The 16,811-nt window shown below is 45.5% G+C and overlaps 1 protein-coding gene across 1 annotated transcript; it reads left to right on the plus strand.

The window, feature by feature from the left end:
• The first annotated feature begins 562 nt into the window (after nucleotides 1-562).
• On the plus strand, nucleotides 563-5,413 carry LOC121165390 (thyroid receptor-interacting protein 11-like). Its single transcript, XM_040994114.1, has one exon. It carries the CDS (start codon nucleotides 563-565, stop codon nucleotides 5,411-5,413), a length of 4,851 nt encoding a protein of 1,616 aa, XP_040850048.1.
• The last annotated feature ends 11,398 nt before the right edge of the window (nucleotides 5,414-16,811 follow it).

Genomic DNA, 16,811 nt, shown 5'->3' on the forward strand with positions numbered 1-16,811 from the left:
GCCAGCAGGACGCACCTGTAAGAACATTGAGTCACAGCAGAAATCGGCAGGAAGATTTAAGAATTCCTTCAAATGAATGAAAATGAAAGCAATATATCCAAACATAGGATACAATGTTAGCAATGCTAACAAGAAAGCGTATAGCAATAAGTGCCAACAGTAGAAATTGAAAAAGTATCAGATTAAAAAAAAGGGAACAAGAAAAGCCCGGTGCTCTATGCTCCCGCGCTGCTTGGAGAGCGAGTGTCATGGCAGCCTGCATGGAGTTGGCAGCAGTGTGCCGCGGAAGTGGGCAAAGTCATTAAAGCCAGGGAAGGACTTGTGCCTGCTTGGGTGGTGGAACGTCCTGGGAAGGAGTGAAAGCAGCTGGCTGTGACGCCATCCCGAGGGCCTGGGCGTGTCTCGGGCAGGAGGTGGGCCCCTCATTGTGCTGTCACCTCCGGAGCTCCGAGTTCTGGGTTAGTCCCGCCAAGGTCGCGGTTGGAGAAGGTTCGGAGGGATGGTCGGGACGCACAGGATGGCGATTTGATGTTGAAAAACGGCTTCTCCAAAACCCACAGCCATGTCTTCCTGGCTAGGGAGCATCGGCTCTGGTCTAGGACTTTCTTTGGGCCAAGTGGGAGGCAGTTTAGTGTCTCTCACCGGCCATATTTCTAATTTCACAAAGGACAGGTTCCTGAAAGGAGCAGAGGAAGTAGTAGAATTACCAACTTCTGGAAGAGGTGAAATTGAACTCCTTCATTTGTTTTTCAAATCAGAAAATGAAAGGCTCCAAAACCAATGTACTGATCTTGAAGAGAAACATGAATTATTACAGCAGCAAATGAAACAACAATCAACAAGTTACACAGACCAGCTTCAGCACAAAGACAGGGAGATTAGCTACCTTAAAGAAAGACAGGCGGAGCTGCAGCACCAGCTACTGAAGCTGCAGTCAGGCCTCTCAGCACCTCGCTGCATTGCTGTCACCTATACCACATCGTCCACATTCAGCTACGGGGGCAGTCAGCCCACACCAGCATTCAATGAGGAGGACATGGAGACTATTGACTTAAATTGCTCAGACGAAGAAATTAACTGGCAGCCCAGGGAAGTGTCAGGGCTTGAATCCTCCCAAAACATCAACGAACTGGAGGGTAAACCAGGAGGCACAACTCCAAGGTTAACTTGTGCCGAACATGAAAAAGAGATTTTGCAGAGAGAACACAAACAGCTGAATGTGGGAAATGGACAAATGGTGCTTGAATATGAGACGTTACGAGTGGAATGTGAGAGGCTGGCATATTGTGCTGATCAACCTGTGGAGCCTGCTGCGGGCGAAGAAACCATGCAGAGTGCTGTGGAGGAGGAAGTGCTCAGGCTCCAGCAGGCACTGGCTGACAGTGAAAGTAAAAACAAAACACTGAGTCAGCAGGTAATGTTAATGAAAACTCAGCTATCAAACGGACACAATGAAGGCGATGTTATCATCAATCAACTAAAAGAAGATCTAGATCATGAAAAAAAGCAAGTTTATCAGCTGGAGAAAGACAAAGCTAACATTTCTGAAGAATTGGAGGAGGCGAGAAACAATTTAATTCAGAATGAATGTGAGCTCCGTGCTTTGCATGTAGCCAAGCAGGAGCGTGAAGATAAACTACAAGATTTAGTTGATCAGCTGAATAAAGCGCAGACAAATATTGAAGACATCCAGAAAGAGAATCTGCATCTGAAAAGATGCGTTCAACAAAATGAGGAGGAGCACAGCCAAATGAGAAAACAATTAATGACTACTCAAGACCTTAATAATAATTGCAACAATTTACTGAAAGAAAAGGAAACCCAAGTAAGAAACTTAGAGCAGCAGCTTTCAGAAGCTGAAAAGCATGATGAAAATTTACAGAAAATTGCATTTGATCTCAGAATAGAAAATGAGAAGTTGATTTTGGCATGTGAACAGGTGAAACATAAATTAGAAGAGTCTGTTGCTCTAAACCGTCAAGTTTCTTTAGAAAAAGACACGATTCTGGAGACCCTGAGAAGGGAAAAGCACCAGCTAGAAGCTGACTTAGGTGGCGCTGAGAAGAGGCTGTTGGAGGAGGCCAACAAGCACAAGCAGAGCCTGGAGGAGCTGTCCAGCTCACACCAGTTGGATTGTGCTGTCCTTAAGCAGGAACAGGATCATTTACTGGAACTGAATCAGCAGAAGGACCTGGAAATAGCGGTTCTGAGAAAGAGCATTGAGCAAACAGACATATGTCATAAACATACCGAGGAGCTTTTGTCCTCTAGTTTAGAAAAGCAGGAGCAGTTGACACAATTTCTAAATGAGAAGGAAAATTACATTGAAAATCTTCAAGAAAAAAGTTCAGAGCTGCAGGCGGAATTGGACAGATGTATTGAGACTTCTAAAAAGAATGAAATCTTACAACAGACGGTAGAGGCAAAGGATAGAAGCCTGGGCTGCATGAAACAAGAAAAGAATCATCTCCAGGAGGAGCTGGAGCGGCTCAGGGAGCAGCAGAGTCAGGCTGTGCACAGGGTTGAGACCAGACTCGCCGACCGTGTGGCCAAACTAGAGTCAGAGGTGACCCAGCTGACCATTGTCAAGGGACATCTGGAAGAAGAAATTAAAGAACACCTAAAGATCATTGAAGATCAGAAAAGGAGTAAGAGGCAGCTGCTGAAGGCGATGGAGGAGAATAAGCACCAGTATGAGCAAGTGAATGAAGTGCAAAGGCGGCTGATCTTAGAGAAAGAGGAGGAGATTAAGAACCTGCAGAACACAATTGAGCAGATCAAAACCCAGCTGCCCGAGGAAGGACGGCATACCCCCATCGTTCGCCTTGAAAACAAAAGTGAAAACCATGAACTCTCTAAAGCAGAAATAGAAGAGTTAGTAAAAGGAATACAAGAGCGAGATTTGGAGATTAAGCTTCTAAATGAAAAGAATCTAACTAAACAAATTGGCCAACTATCTACACATGAAGTAGGAAAGATAACCCAAATAATTCAGCAGAAGGATTTGGAAATCCAAGCTCTGCATGTTAAAATGTCTTCACCGTCCTACTCCCAGGACATCCTTCAGCAGCAGCTGAAAGCCTACGCTAGGGAGAAAGAGCAGATATTAGCTGTTTTCAGTGCCAAAACGAGGGAAAACAGCCATCTCAAAATGGAGAATCACAAAATGATGGACATAGTGTTTGCCAAAGAGGCAGCGCTAGTTAAACTCCAAGACGAAAACAAACAAATGTCCTCCAGGTTTGAGAACAACCCCCAAGAAATGTTTAGAGAAACGCTTCAGAATCTGTCACGCATCATAAGAGAAAAGGACATTGAGGTAGACGCATTACGGCAAAAATGCGAGACCTTATTGGCTATCCTGCAAACCTCTGGCACCGGGAATGAGGCTGGGGGTGTTAACAGTGATGAGTTTGAAAAGCTCTTACAGGAACGTGAATATTTAAAACAAAAAGTAAGCAAAATGTTGGAGTGGAAAAAGCAAGTTATCACTACCGTCCAGAATATGCACCACGAGTCAGCACATGCCCTAGAAGAGCTGCTTCAGCTCCAAGATCGAATGTTGGAAAACAGCAACAATAGCATTCAATTACAAGGGAACTATGATGACCTGATACAGAATTATGATCAACATGAAAACAAACTGAAAAATTTGAGGCGTGACTTGACACAAATGCAGCGTTATTTGGAGCAACTCTGCAATGCCAAAGACCTCTTCATGGGAAAACTTGATAGCCTTTCACCCCCACTGCATACTGGGTCATTGCCTCCTTGTGAGGCAGCAGGGCGTCTTGGAGCCAATGAATCTGATCAAAACAGGGAGACTTCTGTGTTGCTTCAGCAACAGGTAGAAGAGCTAAGAAGATCCCTGGAACAAAGAGACGTCAGCATCAGAGCTCTGCAGCAGGATAACCAACACCTGTCTGACTCCATCGCTGCTGCTGCAGAGCTAAAAAAGAAAGAGCACCAGCAGCACAATTCGGAGCTCAGGCAGCTGAAGCAAACATGTGATGTGCTGCAAAACCTCCTCAAGGAGAAAGAGCTCCTGCTCAAGAACCAAAGCAAGCAGCTGCTTTCCTCAAAGGAAAATCTGACCAACAAAGTGAATGAAAATGAAATTTTAAGACAATCAGAAACAGACTTGAAGGAAAGAATGCTCATTTTGGAGATGGAAATTTCAAAGTTAAAGGATGAAAACAACAGAAGAGTAGAAGAGATGAGGGAGAAGGAAAATGCATACCAAGCATTACAAGAGAGGAACACACACGAAGTTTGGGCTGCTGCACAGAGAGAGGCCAAACTTAGAGAAAATGTCATGGTTTTAGAACAAAAACTAGTTTCTTCCTTGGATGTGATGGAAACTGCCAGCCATCAAGCCAGCGCACAAATAGAATCCTTGCAGGCGAAGTTGAACATAGTCTCCAAGCAGAGGGACGAGGCTGCCCAACAGCTCTCTCAGGCTCAGGACCAGGAGAAGCAGTACACTGTGTCCCTGGGCAACCTGCAGATGGTGCGTGAGCACGTCCAGCATAAGGAAAAAGTTATGGATGCTGCTGAAGTGGAAAAACAAGAGCAGCTTGTACACAAATGGAAAGAAAAGGCTCAAGACCTGCAAGTGAAAGTTATTGACTTACAAGAACATTTGGACAAAGCAAACGCCGTACTGGATTCCACATCAAGACTAATGGAACAGTTGGAACACAAAGAAAGAGAAATCCAGGATCTTAAAAATCAAAATGAGCTTCAACAAGAAATGTTGGAGGATGTACAAAAGAAATGGGTAAATTTAGTAGATGGCATGGAGGGCAAAATCAACACAGTATTGGTGAGAAACCTTTTTATTAGGCAATTCCACACTCCGAAAAGTCAGCGGCCTGAAGTGCTGCGTTTGATGGGCAGTATTCTGGGCCTGAAGAGAGAAGAGATGGATCAGTTGTTTAAAGAAGACCAAGGTTATGCTACAAGATGGGTGAGTGGGTGGCTTGCAGGAGGAGCCCAAAGTGACCCCAACAAACCTCTCAGACCCAACGAGCAGTCTGTGCCCAACAACTCATTTGCGGAACTTTTTGTAAATTTTTTGCAGAGTCAGTCACACCCATCCACTCCACCACCAAAGCTTTGCACAAGTGAGATGAAACCTCTACATTCTACGGGAACAAGAGCAAGCACAGGTGTGCCAGAAACTTTTCAAGATTCAACCACTTCCAGTTCTGGTAGAAAAACAGGTGTGCATTCATTTTCAGCCACCTGCTCTGAGGCTGTGCCCCTTATTAGCCCAGCTGGATTTGGCCAGGGCCGACCTGGAAACCTTCTGCTGGAGCCCATTAAGAACTTCGTACCCACATTTACATCACTGCCAGTGCCGCCTAACAACAGCACTGCAGTTGGGATACAAGATCTTTCAAAGAAGTAGAGATCTCTGCCAACAGGGAAAGGAAAACCTTCATAGAACTTTTGTTTTGTTTTCCTTTGTTTTTTTTTTTTTTCCTTTTCTGTTCCTTCTTTTTTTCTTATGTTGTTCTTTGTTGTTTGGGTTTTTTTCCTACTTGTTTTAGTATTTTTAGTGTTTAAAATTTAAAATTTTTTTTCTTTTTAGTTTTTTCTTATTTTTCATTTCAGCATTTTTGCTTTTGTTTTTTCTTTTTTTCTTTTTTGTTCTTTGTTTTAGGGTTTTTTCTTATTTGTTTTAGTTTTTCTGTTTTCTTTGTTATTTAGGTTTTTGTTCTTTGGTTTTTTTGGTTGTTTTATTCTTTTTTGTTCTTTTTGTGTTTTAGGGTTTATTCTTATTTGTTTTAATTTTTCTGTTTGCATTTTAGGTGTTTTTGTTGTATTTTGTTTTTTCAGTTTTTTCCCATTCTATTTGTTTTCATTTTTTTCTTTTTCTGTTTTCCAGTTTTTTCTGTTCTTTTTGTTTTTTAGGTGTTTTGCTTAATTTAATTTATTGTTTCCTTTTTACTTTTTCTTTTTCGTTCTTTTCAGTTTTTTAGATTTTTGTTCTTTTTCTTTTAATTTTTTGTTTTTTGGTTTTTCTTTCTTTTTGTTACGTTCTTATTCTTTTTTGGTTTAGGTTTTCCATTTTTGTTTGCTTTTTAGTTCTTTGTTTTCTAGTTTTTAATTATTTCTGTTTCACTTTTTTGTTGGTTTCTTAATTTTTCTTTTTTTGTTCTTTTTCAGTTTTTTAGGTTTTTTCCTTTTTGTTTTAGTTATTTTTTCTTTTTTGCTCAATTTTTTCTTTTTTTCTTTTCTTGTTCTTTTTCGTTCTAGGAGAGTGTTTTTGTCTTTTGTTCTTTTTTCTTCTTTTTTGGGGTTTTTTGTTCTATGTTTTTCTGTTTCTTTCTTTGTTTCTTTTTGTTTGTTTCTTTGTATAAAACATAGCACTCTAAAGAAGGTTTGTTAACCCTATGTGAGGTCCCATGTCACCAAGTACACTACAAGACATTCATGTATTCACCATTTACAACGTAGCACTGTTAAGGTTTGTTAACACTATGCGAGGTCCCCTGACACCAAAGTGCCCTGCAAGATGTTTGTGTATTCACCATTTACAACGTAGCACTGTTAAGAAGGTTTGTTAATGCTCTGCCAGGTCCATGTCACGAAGTGCCCTACAAGACATTCATGTATTGTCCATTGTCAACCTCCATGTATAATAAAAACGTCCTAAATGCTTTCCACAGTTGCTGTCGTTCCTGATTTGATCTAATTTAAGCTAGAAATATTTACGTTTTATGTTAATTTACAAACATTGTATAAGGTCAAAAAGCTGGTATCTATGTAGCAGCTTTTTATTTCCCCTCTCTCAAGCTTGTTGAAACATGAGAAATGTCATGACCTGTTGCAGGTCAGAGAGACATTAATAGCAGAGGTGGCTGCCATGCACAGTGTGGGCACAGAGTGGAGGCACTGTGTGTGACAGGCTTATAGCTCAGGTGTCCCGGGAGGCTCTGGTGCCCGAGAAGGAGTGTACACTTGGTTCTGAGCATTCAGAAAGACCAACACCAGCTCCAGCAGCGAATGTGTCCTTTACCGCCTCCCTGTGCTGGCTCTTGGTGATCAGCACAAGCCCTCAGCTTGGTCCCTGCTGAGCCCCTGACAGCCACTAAGTCTTCTCAGCAGGTTTCACCCAGCAAGTTCCCCTGGTGTGGCTGCACCACTTCATGTGAATGACTCTGGTGTCTGTCCAAAGCCACATGTCTCCTGGCACAGCCAGGCAGAGCTTTCAGCCCAGCACTGGGCTGTGCAGCCACACCCGTGCACCTGCAGTGAGCAGTGGCACTGGAATCCCATGGAGCTGCTCTCTGCCTCTGCCTCAGATGCTGCTACCAAGGGAGGGAGAGGACCCAGGGGATTTCCTCCTCAACAGGGGCTTCCTGAGGATGACCCATCACCGCTCCAGGTGTTCAGAACTTAAAGAGTAAGAATATACTTCTTAAATTTTGCATGAGCCAGATATAAAAAAAAATCCTGACTTGAAGCTTAGCTGTATCAAGATGCTCCTATTTGTGTTGGTTGTTGAGGCTGTGCATTGAAAAAGACACTTCTTGCATATCTTGTGAATTTCAATATGCCTTTCAAACAGCAACATTTTGTGAGCAAGGAAAGGTGAAAACAAGACTAAATGTGTAAACAGCCCAGCTGCGACCGACTCAGTGTGGCTGCCTGTGCACTTGGCCGTGGCTAACGGGATATTTCTCATGTATTGACATTGGCTAAAACCTCTGTCAGCCATCCCTGCATAGCCTTGTGGGGAAGCTGGCATGCAGATCCTGGGACAGGACTGTTGAGCTGCCCCTTAGCTCACATGGGGTGATATGCTTTGAAACCCACCAGGTGGAAGGCACCGTGGATCACCATGGCAGGTGACACACCGAGCCTCCTGGATGTTCCAGCCCCACAGCATGGTGCACTGCGGGCGATGGCACTGCCTGGACATGACCGCATCATAGCATGCTGCACCACGAGAGAACGTGGGGCCGCAGACCACCAGCCTCGGGCAGGAGCCACATTTAGACTGAATCATGTGGCTGTCACAGTATGGAAGTTGAAGATTCAGAAGTGAAACCTTTGTGGGGTAGGGATCCAGTGTCACTCTCTGAGTTCTATATGCTCCTTACAAGGTGCCCCGCTGACTCTCCTGAATTACTTGCTGCTCACCACTGAATTTTTATTTCAGCATGGAGCAACAGAAATACTAGGTTATAAGTTAAAAAAATGTTCATGTTGAGAACATGCAGAAAGTTTTCATTTTGTAAAGGATGCACATGATGGTTATGTCATCATATTTGAAATGCATATCACCATACTTGAAATGACTTTAATGACATTCTGAATATTCTTTCCTGGTCAGTACAGCCTGTCTCCCCCCACTCCCACCTCATCCCCAATCCAGCACCTACCCCAGAGCTTCACATCAGTTTGGAAGCTGTTGCCGATGGATTGCATAGCCACATATCACAGAGCATGCTGTTACAAAGCCTCAGTTGAAAGCAGTAGCTCCTAAATAATGTCTGGAAGCATAGTACCCACATGTTTCCTCTGCCACTGAAGCTGGAGCTGAATGACGCGCATATCAGACAGAACTCATGGATTTCTGGAGCTGAGTCATGTCAGAGATGAGCCTTCTGCTCAAGGAATCTTTCCTGGCTAGGTGGCAAGGAAGCCTAGCAGTCCACTCCTAGCCCTCAGCCAGCCCAGCAGTGCCCTGGCTGTGGTGCTGTGGCCATAGTCATTCTGGAGTTTATTCCAAGTGAGCAGAATCTGGGGTTGGATTTTGCCGGAGCCACCAGTTTTTCACAACATTCCTGATCATTTTCAGCTATAGTTAATTGTCCTGTGCTGTAGTACAATTTTCATCTAGGCATTGGGTTTTGATTTCCTTGTTATAATAGCTTATCTTTTGGTGGTTTGAGTTTAGTTCCTACCATGCATGATTTAAAAAATAAATTTGAATTCTAATAGATCAGTGCTGCCCCAGAAGCCAGGAGCTGGGAACTTCTTTCTGGGTCTCCCACTGGAGCAGGAGCAGAGTCCCAAGGCTTTGGGCCATCCTCTACTGTTTTCCCAGGCCGCAAGCAGGGAGCTGGATGGGAAGTAGAGCTTCCAGGATACTAAGCAGCACCTATATTGGATCCCAGTGCCTTCAAGGTGAGGACTTTAACCATTATGCTATGGGGCTGTGCTCAAAATGGCATACTTTTTAATTAGTAAAACAACAACAAAAAAAATCAACATCTTTGATCAAGTATCTCTCAAAAATAAAAGCTAAATCAATGTGTTTTCAGATGAAGGAAAAAAAAAACATGAAAAAATCCCTAAAAGAATATCAAAAAGAAGATATTTAAACAAAAGACTAGAAACCAAAGGATTCCAGGAATCATAAGCTTTACTATAGCCACATGTCCCAAATCCCTAAATTCTTTTGTATCATGCCCATGACCCACTTATTTGCCTCTCATTGTTTTTTTTTCTGGGGTTATGAAAAAAAAAGTTCTAATTATATTTAAATTTAGCCCAAACCTTTGGAGCTTTCTGCTCCTTGACAACAGGCAAACCATTCGCTTGCTCACTCACAGATAATGTGTTCACACATTATTAAGTCTATGACAAAGAAGGACCCACTTCCAGAAGTGAGTCTATACTCAATAATGCCGTTATCTGACAGGCGTGATCTGACAGCTTTAGGAAGTATCCTTAGGCGTCTTAGGATGAGTCTCTGCTCTGCCTCCTACTGAGCAGGGCTCAGTAGCTGCTATGTAGCAGGGCTGTTGCTAAGGAATCAAAGAGAAGATCTCTCTCCCCTCCAGGGCAACACCAGGGAGGATCATCTGGTTACACAAAACAGAATATTTTGGATTTTTGTCCTTTTTTCTTGTGAGAAGATTGTGGTTTTAAAAATATTTCTTTTTTCCTTACTGGTTTGTGTTCTATTCGAGTTACCATGTATTGTGTCTGTTAGATAATGTCCACCGACCGACCGCCCGCTTGGTGAAATAATATCGGCAAGTTGTTCAGAGTTGAGATGGAAGCTTTATTGGAAAATCCGCTCCTGGGCCCTCTTCGCGCAGAGGGGAAGGAAGAGGGAAGCGAAAAGGGCGTCTGAGATACGTGTCTGGGAGTTTTATACCCATCTATACACGTGGGAGGGCAAAGGGGCTGTCCATGTCCCAACTATGCAAGGAATGTCCATTCAGGTGTGCCATTGGTCAACTGGAATCCCGCCAGGTAGGTGACGTAACTGGCTCCTGTGGCCCCTCCTCTTGTGGGGGCGGGGCAGACCCGCCCCTAGCCTCCAGTGCCCTGGGGAGCCATCATTCCGGACTCTTGGTAATAGGAAAGGGGGCGACGAAGTCGTTCTGGCTACTTCCTGCTGAAGGGGGGGGCGTAGTCCCTAATTGTGGTCCGGAGAGGGCTCCGTGGGCACTGGGACGTAGGGGTGGAGCAGCAGTTGGTTGAGAGTGACCCGTGAGGCTTCTTGGATTTTTTCTTTGGCAAACCTTAGAAAACAAGGAGCAATGGTTAATAAAAGGCCTATAAGTATTAATGGGGTTAGTATAGGCATGAGCCAAGTTAGTAGGGGGGATTCCCAGATGTTAAAACCCGAATCCTTGCCCAGATTTGGCCAACTATTGAGTCGATCCCTTATTGACTGGAGATTTTTTATCCCAGTTTCTACTATACCAGATTCGTTAATATAATAACAACACTGTTCCTGTAGGAAGACACAGGTTCCCCCTTTGCTTGCAGTCAGCAGGTCCAGGGCTCGTCGATTCTGGAGTGCCACTTCAGCTAGCGAGGTGATTTGTCGCTGCAAGGATGCCAGGGACTGGGCTGAGTCTTCTATAGCCTGGTTGAGGTCTGCTTGGAGCTTGTTGACCTCGACGATGGAGTGACCTAGGGCTCCTGCACTGAGGACTACCGCCAACAGGGAGGTAGCAATAGACATTCCTACCAAAGTTGGAATGAAGACCGCCAGTTTGGTTTTTTCAAGATCCTGGGAATTTGAAATTTCCTGTTTAGCTTCTAAGCAAGAAAGCAGTGTTAGTTGGTGCACCTGCTAGAAAATAAATCACAGTTGACTGAAATAGAAGAAAATGAATTGAAAGAATTGGTGCTGGAAGCAAGACAATTACATTGAGCCATGTTTAGACATGGGGCAGGGGCTGGCCAGCAGAATGGAGATCCCAGACACCTTGCAATATATGAGGTTTCCCAGTGCGACACAGCTGTTTGGAATAATAACATTTGTTAAGAGGTGGGCTAGACATGTGCCCTTGACAGTGGCATGGGTTGCAATACACTAATGAGGCAAATCCAGCTGAAATGAAGAGGAAGGGGTTAGCTGTTGTCCAGAAGAGTAAGAGAGGAGTGAGGTAGTCAGGAGAGTTGGTGGGTCAAAGAAGTGGCAGACAATTTATCCTTGGTACAAGCACTAAAATGTTTGAGGTGAGAAATATGATACCAGGAAATGTGATCAAGGAGTTTGGCAGCCACAGGCATGGTCAGGGTCACGAAGTGAGGTCTGGTCCACTGAGGTTGGAGTGAGCGTGGGTGGAGAGGGTCTTGAGGAGGACCAGGTCACCAGGCTAGAGAAGAGAGGCATTGGGGTCTGATGGTGTGGTAGCAGCCGGGTCTAGAAGATAGCAGTCGACGTGGTCTCAGAGAAGCTTTTGTGGGCGAGCACATGGGTGAAATCGATCTGCCAATTCTCATCTGGTTCATGTCCTTGCAGCTGGTGAATAGGCAACCTGAGCTTAGGGCTCCTTGAGGAGAAACAGTGGAAAACATTAGGCAGGAGGAGTTAGTGAATGAGGCATTGGTGATGGGCATCCCTTTGGTGGTAAGAAATTCCCTCTCCTGCCAGGTGGCAGGATGGGAGGCAATTGGCCTCTAGGGTGGACTCAGGAATGAGTACCACATAGGCTGCATGGTGCAACCATGCAGGTTGGACAGCGAGCTACCATCCACTAAAGAATGAGATCAGGAGACTGTAGAGGCTGGTACAGCAAGCCTTCCCTAGGTAAGAAGTGAGAATCGAGGACCGGCTGGCAAGAGTGAGAGATTGGAAGTTGAGGAAAGTGTTAAGGGGAGAGGACAGTGGGTGAAGTTCTCAGGAAAGACTCATAGTTACATCTCATTGGTGCATAACCGGAACAGCACAAATTCCACAAGCTGTGGGAAAGGGGAAGCAGGAAGCGGTGCCAGGGTCCAGGTTGGGATGTTGGAATCACTCACATTTCTCCTTTCTGTTACATATTGGGGAGGAATGGCAGGCTCCTCGCCCTGCAAAAGAACGGAATATGTAGTCTCTGAGGGTTGGTCTTGAGGAGCTTCTTTGGGGTGCCTCTATGGTGATGCATGGATCATCATGGCAGGTGTTGACCTTCTGTGCAGATTCCACATTCTGGCCATTCTTGGATGGAGAGTCCATTTGACTTAGGCAGAGAACTGGGAACACTTTTACTCAGCCCCGATATCGCGGCTTTATGTTGTATGGAATTAGTGGGGAAGCTTAGGCAGGAACATGCATGACAGCTGGTTAAAATTATCTAGTGAGACCTTGAGAAACAAGACAGGATGTATAGTCTGGCCTGCTTCTAATCTTGTATTCTTTCCCTCCCTCTGCTCATGGGGACTCTGGCTGCTAGCAGGAGCTAAGTCAGGGCCTATGGTAAGGCCAGGGCTCCAGTAGATAGTGGCCTTCAAGGTTACAGTGCTAGCTAGTAAAAACCGTTTCTAAGGTCTTACATACACGAACTCTGGAGTTTCAGGTAAGGTCAGGACCACCCCTCTCTTCACATAGAGTACTGGAAGAGACATCATAAAGGAAGTGTGAAACTGTGGAGACATCCCATTGACTCCCATTACCTGGCTGGACAGAGAGGTGAGCCGGCCTGAAAGAGAGGCTAGTATAGAACAGATGTTGTCTCTGGACAGAATATACAGCTTTACCTGTGATGTTGCTGACCCCAGGCCATCCCTCCATAGCGACGGATGCTTTGGGAGCTGGGCAGAGTGAAGGGCTTTCTAGCTTGTGGCCCACCATGGTTCTGACCCAGGAATACTTTGACCCCCAGGGCAGTCCCATTTCTAGTGGCCTGGCTCTTGGCAGAGCTAACAAGACTCTTTGAAAGCCACTTCTATCACTGCAGCTGGCTGCCCAATATTCTGGCTTCCCATATCACAAGCAGGTGCTACTTGAGGGTAGACTAGCCTTACTGGGTCTCCTAGAGAACAGGTTACTGTATAAAGCCGCATTAATGAGCCTCCTGATGCCTAGCTCACTACTCTTCCTCTGGGCCCTGGTTAAAGTGGGCCACAGAGGCAACCACGGGATGTCAGCCAAAGGGATGCTCAATTCTATCCCTGAATGCCTTAATGGGCTGATCTAGGAATCTGTAGTTACAGGCATAGTCCTGATAGTTTTAGGGTAATGCCTATGAGAAGATAATTAGGCTGCTTGGTCTGACAAGTTAGCCATCCCTATAAAGGGTCTGGAAATCAAACTGTGCAGCCTGAGTCCCTCAGTGAGAGAGAGAGAGAGAGAGAGATGAAGAAAGTAGTTGGAAGCATCAGATTAATTACCATCAAGTAAAAACACTCAAATAGAAGTTCTAGAAAGCATTTGCCAAAAGTCTGATGTCGGCTACAAATTTGAAACAAGCACAGGTTTATAATTAGCTTAAATTGCACATTAGAAAAAGCAATAATGTCAGTGATAAATATTTAGAAAAATGCTATAGGCAATTTTAAGGACAATGATAAATTACATTGCACATAAACCATACAAGATGTATTCCTCTCAAAACTTTCATGACTTCCCATTCCTTCTACGCCATGCTTTAACTTGGAAATACTCTATAAAACAATTGGTAAGAGCACGTGAGTTTACCTCATGGCTTGGAATAACTTAGCAGTGGATTAGAGCAACTCTATACTGGATTATTTTGATATACAAATTTTAAATTAAGTTTCGGAACAACTTAGCAAATTACAGTTTTGTTCTTTTGATAGATGTTAATTAGCTTATCTTTTATCCCACCCATCTTAGATAAGGGGTGGGGGTAGGGATGACGAAAGGGAAAAAAGAGTTAAAAGCAGTTGTTGCAGCAGCAGCAGGGAATCAGGCATTATTGGGGTTAAGTCAGAAGAACCAAAGAGGGAGAGCAGGTTAGGTTGGGGGTGAGAATGGAGAAAGGCAAGATGGCAGACAGGGACCTGCCACATGAAGGAAGGCAAGATGGTGGACAGGGTCCCATCAGGTGGAGGAGAAAGGCAAGATGGTGGATGGGATCCTACCACATGGAGGAGTGGGAGGGGAGCTGGGAAGATGGCGTCAGAACAGGAAGTGGAGAGAGGGGGCTTGGGAACATGGTACCTGCGCAGGAAGTGAAGGATCCGAAGGAAGAAGGTTCTGAGTGGGGGAGACGAACTGGGGAAAGGCGAGTTGGGGAAAATGTGAGGTAGAGGTCAGAGAGGTCCTTGGGCAAGGATAGGGACCTTCTGTGCAGCAAGGATGTCCACACAGAGGGAAAAAGGAGGAACAAAGAGAATGATGGGGTTAGGTGGAATTAGGTGGGGCAAGATATGGGAGTAGATAGAATAAGGGAGTGGTGGGAACATAGCAAAGAAACAGAAGGTGAAGCAAAAGTGACACTGGAATCCAGCGGCTACTCAGGAAGTGAAGGAGTCTGGAAACATGACAGAAGGACTGGGAGCGTAGAAGAGGTGACCAAAGAGGAGGTGACCTTGGGGAACATGGCACAGGGACTGGAGGAGTAACGTACAAGGTGGATGGGCCAAAGGCTCCGAGAGAGACGAAAGTGCAGGTAAAGAGGCTGGCAGAGAAGGAGGTGGGGAAGAAGTGGGGGCTGGGTTGAGTCCTAAAAGTTCTGGCGGCTCAGAAAAGGTAATGGTTAGGTGAAAAGTCTAAGAGATCCTTGGGAGAGTGGGAGGGCTTAGCCTTGGCCAGGAGAATCTGAGTCGTGGAACAGGAGGAACATAGGGAAGGGCAGGAACGGAGTTTCCAAAAAGCTTCCACATTACGAACTTAAGACCATTTACCCTCGTGAGGACAGAAATTACCCAATTCCGTGAGGATCTGAAAATCAAACGTGCCTTCCGCTGGCCATTTGGAGCCTTTTCCAACACGTACTGTGGCCAGGCCACGGTTGAAAAATGGACAAGGCATTTTCTGCGTAAGTCCAGGCCCAGACCCATGGTTTTGAAATTGGCCAATAAACAGCTTAAGGGGGTATGGGGGCCATGGGCTCAGGACATTTTGTTGCCCGTCCTGTCCCAATAAAGTATCTCGCGGCTAATCTAAACACAAAGAAGGCGTCCCCGCTTTGAAATTTAGACTAGAGGGGAACCTGGTTCCCGTTAAGGAGGGCCAGTCAGTAGGGGGGACGTCTCCCACCCCACTGAGGGCCCTGGATAGGTGGGAGCCGGTCAACGACCAGGGCGTCCCCCGTCTCGCTGAGGGCTCAGGACAGGCAGACCACGTGTACACGGTTTGGGGGGTCTGCAGGAGGTTGGGGGAGTACTTTTTGGGACAGGAGGAGCAGGGCGGAGGGGCTTACCTCACGTCTGTCGTTCCGCAGCCGGCAAAGGCCTTGGGGCTGGCGGCTTAGAGGTGGAGAGAGGAAGGGGGGAGCTCAACCAGTTTAGGGAGCCCACGCATCCCTTCCCGGGTTTCCGGCACCAAATGTTAGATAATGTCCACCGACCGACCGCCCGCTTGGTGAAATAATATCGGCAAGTTGTTCAGAGTTGAGATGGAAGCTTTATTGGAAAATCCGCTCCTGGGCCCTCTTCGCGCAGAGGGGAAGGAAGAGGGAAGCGAAAAGGGCGTCTGAGATACGTGTCTGGGAGTTTTATACCCATCTATACACGTGGGAGGGCAAAGGGGCTGTCCATGTCCCAACTATGCAAGGAATGTCCATTCAGGTGTGCCATTGGTCAACTGGAATCCCGCCAGGTAGGTGACGTAACTGGCTCCTGTGGCCCCTCCTCTTGTGGGGGCGGGGCAGACCCGCCCCTAGCCTCCAGTGCCCTGGGGAGCCATCAGTGTCTAAGTCAGTGCTGGGCAGCACAAGGAGAGAAAACTACTAGTAAGGGATGAATCTCTTTCTTGCTAGCACATAACTTCATGACCTCATTGGATCTCCCAAAACCAATATGTGAGCTACCTTTCTGGATAAAGGATGATGCATAGATTTCGATTAGCCTATCACAAAACATAAGCCTTGTAACTTGTATTTATAGTCTGAATTCGCGTCCAATTCACTCTAGGGTCCATGACCTATCTCATTCCTCAAACTTTAAAATAATCCCCATATGAGGAGTGAGCTAAATGAACCCCCAAAGGTGATGAGAAACATGTGCACTACCATGTCTCACAACTGGCTAGGGTCGGCGTTCACAGCCTCTACCCCCAAGGCAGCTATGTTTTCCCAGCATCTTCACCCTTTTCTTGCTGTAAGAACAAATCATATTGCATTAGTGACCTGAACTCACTCTAACAGGTTTCCTTTCCTTCTGTCAGCCTGAGAATGGAGCGAGGTGCACACACGGAAGGCATCAGTCATTTGGAAGAAAACACTGAACGGAACCCATTAGCCAGAAGGACAGGCTGTTGGGGACATCTTTCAGAAATTCTCTTTCAGGGACCTTTTCCATACAATTACAACCATCTCCCTTTTATCAAAGCACTGTCAGCAAGCACTTAAGGAACTCACCTGACTGACAACATGTTGCACAGGCCAATAGAAAATTTCTCTCAATCAGGAGCAGAAAAGTCACAGGCTTTCCCG

This window comes from Ochotona curzoniae, unplaced genomic scaffold (assembly GCF_017591425.1).
Source record: "Ochotona curzoniae isolate NIBS_2020 unplaced genomic scaffold, NIBS_Ocur_1.0 contig_883, whole genome shotgun sequence".
Classification (NCBI taxonomy): domain Eukaryota; kingdom Metazoa; phylum Chordata; class Mammalia; order Lagomorpha; family Ochotonidae; genus Ochotona; species Ochotona curzoniae.

Excerpts from the sequence above, each read along its gene's own strand:
- LOC121165390 (XM_040994114.1), top strand. The coding sequence starts at position 563 with ATGTCTTCCTGGCTAGGGAGCATCGGCTCTGGTCTAGGACTTTCTTTG.